The sequence below is a fragment of the Phacochoerus africanus genome, chromosome 12 (genome assembly GCF_016906955.1).
Source record: "Phacochoerus africanus isolate WHEZ1 chromosome 12, ROS_Pafr_v1, whole genome shotgun sequence".
Classification (NCBI taxonomy): domain Eukaryota; kingdom Metazoa; phylum Chordata; class Mammalia; order Artiodactyla; family Suidae; genus Phacochoerus; species Phacochoerus africanus.
The window spans coordinates 17368700-17381006 of record NC_062555.1 but is presented as its reverse complement, the minus strand read 5'-3'; the positions used below and the strand labels follow the sequence as shown (position 1 = coordinate 17381006).

At 43.9% G+C, this 12307-nt stretch overlaps 1 protein-coding gene across 1 annotated transcript in view; it reads left to right on the top strand.

Moving 5' to 3' along the window:
* Window positions 1-9807: 9807 nt before the first annotated feature.
* Window positions 9808-12307, top strand: part of WDR64 (WD repeat domain 64) — an 85564-nt gene continuing 83064 nt past the window's right edge. The window contains 2 exon segments of the mRNA XM_047755141.1: window positions 9808-9993; window positions 11387-11517. Coding sequence (XP_047611097.1) covers window positions 9849-9993; window positions 11387-11517 — 276 coding nt within the window. The 5' untranslated portion in view covers window positions 9808-9848.

Here is a 12307-nt window from a genome sequence, read left to right as displayed (position 1 = left end):
GTGATATGTACATACAATGAATATTATTCCATCATAGAAAGAGATGAAATTCTAATACATGCTGCAACATAGATGAATCTTGAAAACATTATGCTAAGTGAAATAAGCCAGACACAAAAGGACAAATATTATATGATTCCGCTTCTGTGAGGGATTGAGAATAGGCAAATTCTTAATGACAGAATGTAGAATAGTTCAGGGCTGCGGGGAGGGCGGGATGGGGAGTTAGCGGTTCACGGGTACAGAGCTTCAGTTCGGGAGGTTGTCAAAGTTCTGGAAATGAAGAGCGGGGATGGCAGTACAGGTAGATAGTTGATTATGCCACTGAACTGCTCACTTAAAATGACTGAGATGATAAATTTTATGTTCTGCATATTTTGCCACAATAAAAAGCATTTTCAAATTGTGCCTGCATCTCATTCTGTTAAAGTAGGAGAAGCATGCAGATGTAACCAGTTTACTGAGTGAGCTAGACTCGGTAGGTGCAAGTGACATGAACTTGATCTCCAGTATCTTTTTTCCACCTGTTCTTCACTGCCCTTGGTTGACATCTTAGTTCTCAAAGCCTTTCTGGTCACTGTTAAGGCATATAAATTCCACAATGTTGTAATATTGAAATGTAAAAACTCATGGAAAACACCTGTTAACTGTCCAAAACGGAGCCTGCTGTGGCCTGGAGAACTTCTGGGGGGTGAGGGAGGGGGATGAGTGTGGAGGGAACAGCACACACAGCTCTTCCCATTTCCTTACCATTACCTTTATTTTATTTTATTTTATTTTATTTATTACTCAATGAATTTATCACATCTGTAGTTGTACAATGATCATCACAATCCAATTTCACAGCCCAAGCACATCCCCCCACCCCCCAAATTGTCTCCTCCAGAGACCATAAGTTTTTCAAAGTCTGTGAGTCAGCTTCTGTTCTGCGATGAAGTTCCGTCTGTCCTTTTTTCAGATTCCACATGTCAGTGAAACCATTTGATGTTGGTGTCTCATTGTATGGCTGACTTCACTTAGCATGATACTTTCTAGGTCCATCCATGTTGCTAAAAATGCTGGTATTTCATTCCTTTTAACGGCCGAGTAATATTCCACTGTGCATATGTACCACCTCTTCTTGATCCACTCCTCTGTCAATGGACATTTAGGTTGTTTCCATGTCTTGGCTATTGCAAATAGTGCTGCAGTGAACATTGGAGTACATGTGTCTTTGTGAGTCGTGGTTTTCTCTGGATAGATGCCCAGGAGTGGGATTGCTGGATCACCAATTTACAATCCCACCAACAGTGTACTAGGGTTCCTTTTTCTCCACACGCTCTCCAGCACTTATTGGTTGTAGACTTTTGGATGATGGCCATTCTGGTTGGTGTAAGGTGGTACCTCATCATGGCTTTGATTTGCATTTCTCTAATAATGATGTTGAACATCTTTTCATGTGTTTTTTGGCCATCTGTATGTCTTCTTTGGAGAACTGTCTGTTTAGATCTGCCCATTTTTGGATGGGGTTGTTTGTTTTTTTGGTATGGAGCTGCAGAAGGTGTTCATAAATTTTGGAGATTAATCCCTTGTCAGTGGATTCTCTTGCAAAGATGTTCTCCCATTCTGTGGGTTGTCTTGTGTTGTTTAGGGTTTCCTTTGCTGTGCAGAAACTTTGAAGTTTGTTTAGGTCCCATTTGTTTATGTTTGTTTTTATTGTCAATACTCTTAAGAGGTGGATCTGAGAAGATGTTGCTGTCATTTATGTCAGAGAGTATCTGGCCTATGTTTTCCTCTAAGAGTTTTATAGTGTCTGGTCTTCTATCTAGGTCTTTAATGCATTTGGAGTTTATTTTTGTGTATGGTGTTAGGGAGTGTTCTAATTTCATTCTTTTCCATGTGGCTGTCCAGTTTTCCCAGCACCACTTATTGAACAAGCTGTCTTTTCTCCATTGTCTATTCTTGTCTCCTTTATCAAAGATTAGTTGGCTGTAGGTGCGTGGGTTTAATCCTTTAAATGACTGCTTATTAACAGTTAACACAATGCAGATCTCAGATCATCAAGGGCTCTTACAAGACCAAGAAGGGATGTCATCTTTTACGGAATTGTCTTGTTGGTGCTGAGAGAATATTGCTCTTTGTGGCTGAGCCCGAATTCCTGCTGATGGGGAAGGTTGGTTAATGCATAATGCAGATACCCAATCCTCAGTAAGGAGAGAGAGGAGGCCGAAAGGCAGAGCAAATCTTTTATGTTTAAATTTTTTTGTCTTGCCATAAAATAGGAAAAGTAATTTCACAACGTCTCCCGTTTGATTATTGATCTTTCAATAGAAAGCATTAGATGATCCAGTATGTGGTCACTTGCTATCAGAGGGGTTGAGCGCCTGTCCTGAGTCCTTCATGTCCCTTGACGCCAGGGCCTAATAGCCCAGTTCTTTGTGGAGGGGTGGGAATTATACTAGCAAAATGTGCAGCAAAGACTGACAGACAATTCTAGGTTGTTAAGCCAATTTTCCTCATATGTGTTTTGTGTAATACCATTATTTTATAAAGAACTATAGACATGATTTGTAGATACAAGTCATTTAGACATCGTTATCCTAGTATAAGCAGGTGACACACAGTGTGAAAGGCAAGAAATTATCACCTTAGAAGTTCCACAGACTGGAACTAAAATTGCCGGTAGGACCAACAACATCATTGGCAAAGATTTAAGCCAAGATCTTCCTCAAGCAAACCATTTTCCTAGTATTTTCTCTAAACTGGATATGGGACTGTTCAGGGCAGAAGTTTGACTCTTCATGGGTCATCAGATGAGTTTAAAAATAGCGTCGTCAAATGGTCACACCATTGGAAAACTGGTAGAAACCAGCTGCTCACATGCTGTGAGTGACATCCCAGATTGACAGGGGCTTTTTCCAAGGCTACCCATAGGTGACCTTGAGCCAAAGGAAAACCAGTTATGTTATCTTCCTAACCAAACTTAGGAAGCCAAGGCCATTAACTTGTTCCCTAAACCCACTGGGTCCCGTTAGGAGCTACCCAATATTCAACATCTAATGAATGGGACAATTTATGGCCAGGCTCAGAACAGGCATTACCAATTGGCTATGTAAGAGGGTATCACTCAATGATATTGGAGCTCCCGACGTGGCTTAGTGGGTAACGAACCCAATTGGCATCCATGAGGATGTGGGTTCGATTCCTGGCCTCGCTCATTGGGTTAAGGATCCAGCATTGCTGTGAGCTGTGGTGTAGGTCACAGATGTGGCTCAGATCCCTTGTTGCTGTGGCTGTGGTATAGGCTGGCAGCTGTAGCTCTGATTTGACCCCAGCCTGGGAACCTCCATATGCTACGAGTGCAGCTCTAAAAAAAAAAAAACCAAAAAATGCCAAGAGCGTATCACTCGGTGATATTGCTGGTAACGATAGCTTGCAGAGCGCTAGAATTTTCTTTTAAAATAAAAATTTCTAAGGCCTGTCCAATGAGAGCCTTGGAGAGGAGAAATCACCAAGGCAAACTGGGGGTACTGGACACAAGTAATTGGCTTCAAACCAGCAATTGGTTTGGTTTTTGAAACTGGCATATGATTGAGCCCAAGAAATACATTTGGTGCATGAGCAAAATTGTGAGCAGTTGTCAAAGTAATCAGGGTATAGGCTGGTCTGGCGTCTTGGGTCAGCTGTCTACTTGAGATTTCACCTTCTTTTCCTGGCCTGGTAGTGCTGGTCTCAGTTACAGTTGCGGTTGGGTGTCAGAAACAGGAGTTGCAGTTCATCTTGGTTGAGAGGCCCTTTTTAGGTGAGAACTATGAATCAAAGAGCTTCCTCCCAAAGGAGCGAATGTTTTGCAGCACAGGGATTTGTTAGCGGTGCCTGATGTGGTCCATTCCAACATGATTGTAAGAAGTCCTTTCTCAGATGTCTTTTCCAGTATATGCATAATCTCATGCTTGCAGGTCGTGGTGAATCTGATCTTCATCCAAAGCTAGATTTTTACTGTGATCAACTTCAGCAACACATTTAGTGTCTTTTTAATAGCCAAACTTTATAAGGACCTATTTGGGAAGTGAGTCTGTCAGTCTATACAGACCTCAATGAACAAAAGTAGAATTTAATATTGACTGAAACATAGCGACATTTTTCTCTCTACAATTATCCTCATATCTACCAAATATATCAAAATGAGGACTAATTTTTTTGCAAAATAAGTCTGGTTAATGGACCACCTCGCCTCTTTTAAATTGGCCGTGCTGGAACTTTTCATAGGAATATCAGACTGCACTTTAAAGAACCACAAGGCCAGGAAAGCCATACCAAAGCCACCTGTGATATCTGTAGATTTGGATAATGGATTTGGGCAAATTCCTCTATTCTCAACCTCCTCCAAATGCCTTGAGACTCCTGCACCTGTCAGGTGGCCTTCCTTCTGTTCCCGTTAACGCTACCGGGACTCTAAGAGGTGTCACGGAGGTCTCCGTAGAGATTCTGGAGGTGTCACGGGGAGAGAAAAGATAAATCTTTCAATTCTACTCACAGAGATGAAATTTAAATTTCCTTATGTGACGAGGCCTGCTTGTCAACCCAGGTCCGGAAGTCAGCAGTGCCGCAGAAATAAGAAGAAGGAGACACAGAAATAGAGTGGGGATCAGGGGGCTACTGCCTTCAAGAGGCAATAGCAACCCTCTGAGCCAATTCATGGTTTTTATTTGCTATTTTCTACTTCCTTGTATGTGCAGGGAATGCATCGGTATTTTACTTCAAACAGATTGGAAGCAAGATATGCTAGCACAGTCATTCCTAAGCACATAAAGTAATCATAAATGTTTTAGCCTCCCAGGCCATAGTTGGTTGTTTGCTTCACGCCATCTACGACCTCTCCCACTAATCCCCCAAGGCTCCAGTCCTGAGAATGTCAGAGCTGATGGTTTTCCATCAGCAACATGATGCTTCAGCAATCTTGTCTTCAAGATGCCATTCTTTGATGTTGTTCTCATTAGTTTTGCCTCAAGGGTCATGAGAGAGTCACAAGACTCTGTATAGACTGACCTTCTAGAGCACTCCATGGCGCCAGTCTTTTCTTTTCATTCCTTTTCACATCGCCTTTTCATGTCTCCAGCACGTGCGTTTGGAAAACACAGATTAAAAACCAGCAATATGCCAGACAAAAAAACCCAAAATCATAACCATGCTCATAAATTCACTTGGTCCTCTGTCACTGATCCTTGATCTGAATCTTCTGTTAACAGCTTTATAAAGCCATCAGGTTTTCCATTAAAATTCGTTAATTTCTTACCCAGTTCAGCAGTATAATCTGAACATTAGCAGAAACCCGTACTTGTCAAAAAGTCCTTTCTGTGAATCTTCTTGAAGAAGAAACCTTTTTGCAAAATCATCAGAGTAAAATAATAACTGTTTATAAATGACAAAAGACTTAAAAGTCAAAGACCCAATTACAATGCAATTGACAAGGACAGTTGGTTACTGCTATGATACACAGCAATTTAAGATAATAACTGCAATTACGACTGATATCGTTTGTCAGAACATGTCAGAATTTCAGGACTTCCATATAACTTCTGGAATATCTATGTTAATAACACTTACTTATATGATACCGTCTAAGAAGTTTTACCACCACGTACTTGACGCTCCCGTATAGTTTAACATACCAAATAAGCCCAAGTTATTTTTGTCAAGGTGAAGACAAGACAAGACATTCTGTTAACACAGTTGGTCAGCTTCCTGATAATCAGAGAGAACTGACCCCATGGTGTAGGGTTGTGTCTGTTTTTATAGCCCAGGGAGAGGGGGCGGGTCTCAGGATACACCTGCTGATCTGCTGATTGGTTGGGGAAAGAGGGGTCTTGCGATACACTTGCCGGTTGGCGGGGGGGCTTATAAGGTTCCTGTAGGGGCGGGGTGAGGAGTGGGCCACATACTTTCCTAGTTGGGCAGGAAGGAGGAGGCCAGGTGGCTCCAGGTGGGGGAGGGGGCATTTCAAGAAGAAGCCTGCCTCGCTGATAAGGGTGTGGTCATTCTTGTCTTGGCTAGAAATCCAAGTTCGTTTAAACTTACTCTCTGAAAGGAAAAGAAAACAAACATTTTGAGGTGATCCAGGGGCCCTTTGGAAAACCTCAAAGTTAGCTAGAGGTCCAATGAACTTCATTTAGAATTTGATGTTTGGGAAATTTGTCAAAAATACCAAAGTTTCAAAACACCTGGTCAAATAGGATCACAGGTCACTGTGGGAAAAATACCCGATCATTTAACCAAAGGGACAATAAAAGGTCTCAAAGGTTGTAACGCGTCACTTAAACGTTAAAGAAACACATCCAATCTACTCCCAAAAGCAGTTCAATATTTTAGGAAAACTTTATCCTCTTAGAGAAACAATTAAATTCAGGTTTTGTACCCTTTTACCTTTAAAATTCATTTTCTTAATTAAATTCAATCTCATCTCAGCCAATCCTGACTCTGCAAAACGCAAGCTTCCTCCTCCGCAAACCAGCCACAGATTTTTCCGTACCCGTGTTTCTCTGTTCCTCATTTTCTTTTCCATTCAGAACAACCAGCTGTCGGGCAAGAAACACCTTTTTTTTTCCTTCTAAGAAAATGCATTTCCATTCTTCGTCCCTTATTTTACTGAAAACAAGCTTCCCATTTTCCTTGCATACGGAAATGTTTCCCTTTGTTACTTTAGTAGCTTCGGTTACACGTACTATAATTCTTAGCCTCAAAACCATCTCTCGCAAAAAACGAGGCAGGAGAGAAAGATGTTCCTGCGGTGCTCCCGCCCCTCCTCCTCTCGCTCCCCATCGATGGCGCCTTGCTTCTCCTGCAGGCCCAGGCCTCCTGCTGAGCTCCCTCTGCTGTGGCGTCTGCTCCCCAGCCCGTGGCACCCCGCTCTCTAGCCCCTCAGGCCATGTCCACACAGCCACCCCTAGTCCTCTCCCCGGAACCGAGCTCCCAAGGCCAGGTCTCAGTGCCCAGCCGCCGCCCGAACATCCCCGGCCGTGGTGTCCTGGGTGCTGGTGCTGTGCGGCTCCCTCTGGGCTTTGCCCTCCTCTGTCGGCTGCTGAGCTTTTCTCTGAGGCTTTGAGGCTCCCCCTCCGTCCCAGCTGATCTCCCTGTCGGGTAGGTGGCTTCCCAGGGTGTGAGGGCCATTCCTTTTTCACGGCTCCCTGTCCAGAGCGCCGGTCCTGTTCTGATTCATTTTTGTGTCCTCTCTCTCTCTCTCTCCCTCTGGTTCTCCCCAGTTGGGTGGAGGGTTTCTTGCCCTTTGTGCAGGTCTGAAGTCTTCTGCCCGCGGTCAGCAGATGTTCTGTGTGAATCATCCTACGCGGAGGTGGGATTTTTTTGTGTGTTTGTGGGAGAAGGTGAGCACCACGTCGTATGTCTTACTCCTCCGGCATCTTGATCAGGAAAGTCCAAAACTGGACTCTTAATTCTCCCCTGGAAATCTGCTTTTCCCACTGACTTCCTCCCCCAGAGCAATAACCCCATCCTTCCAGTTTATCTGGGCCAGAATCCCCGGCGTTATCCTTGACACCCGTTTTGCCCTCACACTCCCATCTAATCCCTCAGCAACTCTGTCACTTCCGCCTGCACGCGATCGAACCTCAGTCCGGCTTTGATCACTAGCTCCCTCATCTACAGGCCTGTGTCTCTTACGTAGATCACTGAGATCGCCATCTGCTTTGTTTCCCGGCTTCTCCTCTTTCTGTCCTTCAGTTTATTTCCACAGAGCAGCTGAAGCAATCCTTTTCCAGCAGAAATCAGGTCCTATCAGTGTTCTTTTCCATAGCGGGTCAGTGATTGCGGTGTAGACGGCCTTACAACAGACCCCGCTCCCTAGTGGATCAGTGATTGCGGTGTAGACGGCCTTACAACAGACCCCGCTCCCTAGTGGATCAGTGATTGCGGTGTAGACGGCCTTACAACAGACCCCGCTCCCTAGTGGATCAGTGATTGCGTTGTAGACGGCCTTACAACAGACCCCGCTCCCTAGCGGATCAGTGATTGCTGTGTAGACAGCCTTACAACAGACCCCACTCCTGACTCTTGCATCTTAGCTCCCAGCCCGTTTCCCACCCACCTCACCCCAGTCACATGGCCTTTCTCCCCCTCGGATCCGTAAGCACACTTTGATCTCAGGACATTTTGCCTCCTCTTCCTCAGAACACAATCCTACCCCTTCATCCACGTAGCTTGTTTGTGCCAGGATAGCTCACTTTCCTCGCATTAGTGCCCAGATGTCCTTCGGTTAAGGAGGCCTTCTCTGAGCTCCCTGGCTCCCGACCTTTGCCATCTCCCCAAGCACACACCTTTACTGCTTTTTTTTCTGCCTGGCACTTATCACCTTCTGAAGTACCATTTGCTTATTCGTGTTCTAGATTAAAAGTCCAAAAAGCTGTTTTGTTCACTGCTGTATCCTCCATGCCTGAAACTGCACCTAGCAGGAAGCAGGTGTTCAACAGATATTTGCTCAGTGAATGAGTGGTAACTATGAGAATCTTTGTGTTAGAATTGCAGGAAAGGTTGTCCTTTAGGGGTCACTCCTTAGTACTTTGAAAGCTTTAAAAGGAAAAGAGAAGGAACAAAAGGAATGAGATATTTTTCCTACACGAAAATCTTACTCTGCCCTCCTGACGGCAGCCAGATGGATGCTGGGGAAGCAGTATGAGGACTGGACCTGCCCAGCAGTGGCGTCTGATCACTTCTGAAGGGAGGTCTTGTGGGTGTTTTTAAAGATGGACTTCATCTGGAGTTCCCACCACGGTGCAGTGGGTTAAGAATCCACCTGCAGTGGCTCGGGTTGCTGCACAGGCACAGGTTCGATCCCTGGCCTGGCACAGGGGGTTAAAAGGATCTGGTGTTGCCTTCACAGCAGAATAGATCAAAGTTGTGGCTGGGATTCAGTCCCTGGCCCAGGAACTTCCACATGCCATGGGTGTGGCCATAAAATAAAATAAACAGGTGGACCTCATCTAACTCACTTAACCCGTAGGAAGTAAGTTAATTGTTGATAAAACATTAGACACTCCTTCCCATAAAGAGTTAAGACAGGAGAGTCTGATTCAATAGCAATTGGACTAAATGGTACTGGCACATGGGAGCAATTTGAGGAAGGCAGGTATGGAGAAAAGCCACTTCTCATTCAGCTAATAACACCTTGAAGACCCTTCCTCGCCGTCAGGAACTAACCCTTCCCACCCCGGCTTGCCACAGTGTTTTAACTGAAGGACCATCGATAAAGGAAGGCAACGCATTTTTATTCTCTATGACCCGTGAACGTATCTTCACCTGTGACAGAAAGGACGCGTGCTGAAACGCATTCTTGCCTTCAGAAGCTCTTGTTACCGCATCCAGGGCAGGTGCAGGGGCAGGAATTTTGCTCTCTGTAGCGGCCTGAGGCAAGAGGAGCCACCGCAGGAAGAATATGCGATGCTCAGTTTCCTTGCTAAGTCTTCACCCCGTCTCCTCCCTCTCAGCCGGTGTATACACGCACCCACACACAATCTGTGGGAAGACACCCCGGTGTCCCCTTAGGCAGGAAGGAGGAAGTGACAGAGAGATTATGATGCAATGAGGGCCTTGTGACTGACACTGTGACATTATGAGCTCAGGATTTTCCTGCAGTGTTTGCCCACGTGACATGCATGAGACCTGACTCAGTGCTTCTCCTGGCGAACATCCCAGTGGCAGCGACTCTTACTGCTACCCACGGGATGGGATTTCAGTCAAAGAATGAGACCTAGGGCAGCAACTGCACCAGCAAGGAGGCGCTGTGACAACTGGGGGGGCTTCCACGTTGGCAAATTTGCACTGTTATTTCTGGACAGAAATACAAGTTTCCCTATGTCCCTATGGACAGCAGGGAAGAAAAACGCTACAACCTCGAACTTCAGATGAGTAGTTTCAGGATAGCCTTGAGAGGATTTGAAAAATTGGTTGAACGGGTAGCAGCTCAGAAAAGAGATGAAAGAGCCGGCTTGTTTATCCAAAAAGAAGGTAAGATCAGTGATCACAAGGCAGTCCAGAGGGCTCTACGGATTACAACTGGGAAAAGATTTAATCGATCACAGAGAAGCAACACAGCTTAACAGCAGATACACCGAATGGGGGCAAAGGGGGAAGGCAGAGTCCTCATTCTGACTCTCCCTGAATAGCTACGTGGAGCTGGGGAAGCTCTTTTCATTTCTCTGAATGTTAGTTGTCTCAGATGTCAACTTAAGAGGTTGGATTAGAAGTTCCCATCATGGCGCAGCAGAAACAAATCCAACTAGGAACCATGAGGTTGCAGGTTCGATCCCTGGCCTCGCTCAGTGGGTTAAGGATCCTACGTTGCCATGAGCTGTGGTGTAGGTCAGGCAGCTGCAGCTCCCATTCAACCCCTAACCTGGGAACCTCCATATGCCACAAGTGTAGCCCTAAAAACACCAGAAAAAAAAATCACATTGTTATACAAGGTATGACCTAGCTTCAGCAAAGTGCACTAATCTTAAGTACATAACTGGGTAAATTTGGACATATGTGAACATACCTGTAGTCACCAACCAGATCAAGACAGAGACTAGTTCTAGCATTCCAGAATGTTCTCTCATGCCTTTTTCTACAGATAACCACTAAGCTAATGTCCGTCTCTAGTAATTAGTCTTAACCTGTCACAACCTGTAAATGTTTTGTTCACTCAATGATTTTTTTGTTTCTTTCTCTAGAGTGTAAACTACCTGAAAAGGGGGTCTTATCATCTAATTTTCCATTCTAAATCCACTGTCTACCTCAGGTCTGACACATAACAGTTGCTTGATGCATATCTAAACCCTTCCTGTTCTTAGACTCAATAGCTATACCCCAGTGAATAATAAAATTTATCAAAGTCAGTATTCAATCAACGATGTGGTTTGTGTATGTGTGCATTTATGGTGTCAATTAAGAATCAGTTAGTCTTTGCTCTTTGCTTACTTCCATCTTCCACTCAAGATGAATTCTAGCAAACACGCCTGATTAGTAAAACATTTTCCCCATTAAGAAAGAAGTAATTCACTTTCTTATCTTTGTATTCCTGAACAAAATTCCTAAGATAATTGAAAATAAAGCTATGCAGGAGATCTTACTCATCAAAATAAAATATTTTCTTCCTGATTAAGTAATATTTTAACTGAGAGTTTCCAATAAAAAGATCTTTAAAATATACAAGAATCTGGTTTTTATAGGTTGAAATAATGAAACAGATTAGCCAAAAAATGCAATATTGTCATTGGAGTTTTATGATAATGTTCTCGTGCTTTATTACAATGCAGATGTAATTGACTCCGATTGAAATAATGAAATAGATTAGCTAAAAATGCAATATTGTCATTGGAGCTTTATGATAATGTTCTCGTGCTTTATTACAACGCAGATGTAATTGACTGTGACAAGTTTTATGCGACAGTACAGGAACTCTTTGGTCCGGAAGTGAAGAGTCAAGATGTGAAATGCTTTTACAGGAAACTCTGCAACAACCCTGATGCATCTATAGACTGGTGTGAGGTAGTCATTTTTCATTTTCATAATATGAAATCTAGATATTATTTTTCTTTGTTCAGGAAAATAAACTGTTACTTCCACAGGGGTTAAACTCACAGTATACATGTGGCACATTTAAATGCCTACATGGATGCAGCTAGAGAGTCTCATACTAAGTGAGACTCTCACAAAGAGAAGGGCAAATACCATATGATATCACTTAGATGTGGAATCTAAAATACGGCACAGATGATCCTATATCTACAAGACAGAAACAGACTCGGGGACATGGAGAACAGACTTGTGTTTGCCAAGGGGGAGAGGGGAGGGAGTGGGACGGATGGGGAGTTTGGGTTGGTAGATGCAAACTATGGCATTTTGAATAGATAAGCAATGAGGTTCTACTCTACAGCACAGGGAACTATGTCCAATCTCTTGGGATAGACCATGATGGAAGAAAATAGGAGAAAAAGAATGTATATATATGTATAATTGAGTCGCTTTGCTGTACAGCAGAAATTGACAGAACATTGTAAATCAACTATAATAAAAAATTTAAAAACTAAACTAGGGAGTTCCCGTCATGGCACAGTGGAAATGAATCTGACTAGGAACCATGAGGTTGCGGGTTCGATCCCTGGCCTTGCTCGGTAGGTTAAGGATCCAGCGTTGCCATGAGCTGTGGTGTAGGTCACAGACTTGGCTTGGATCTGGTGTTGCTGTGGCTGTGGTGTAGGCTGGCAGTTGTAGTTCTGATTTGACACCTAGCCTGGGAACTTCCATATGCCATGAGTGTGGCCCTAAAAAGACCCCC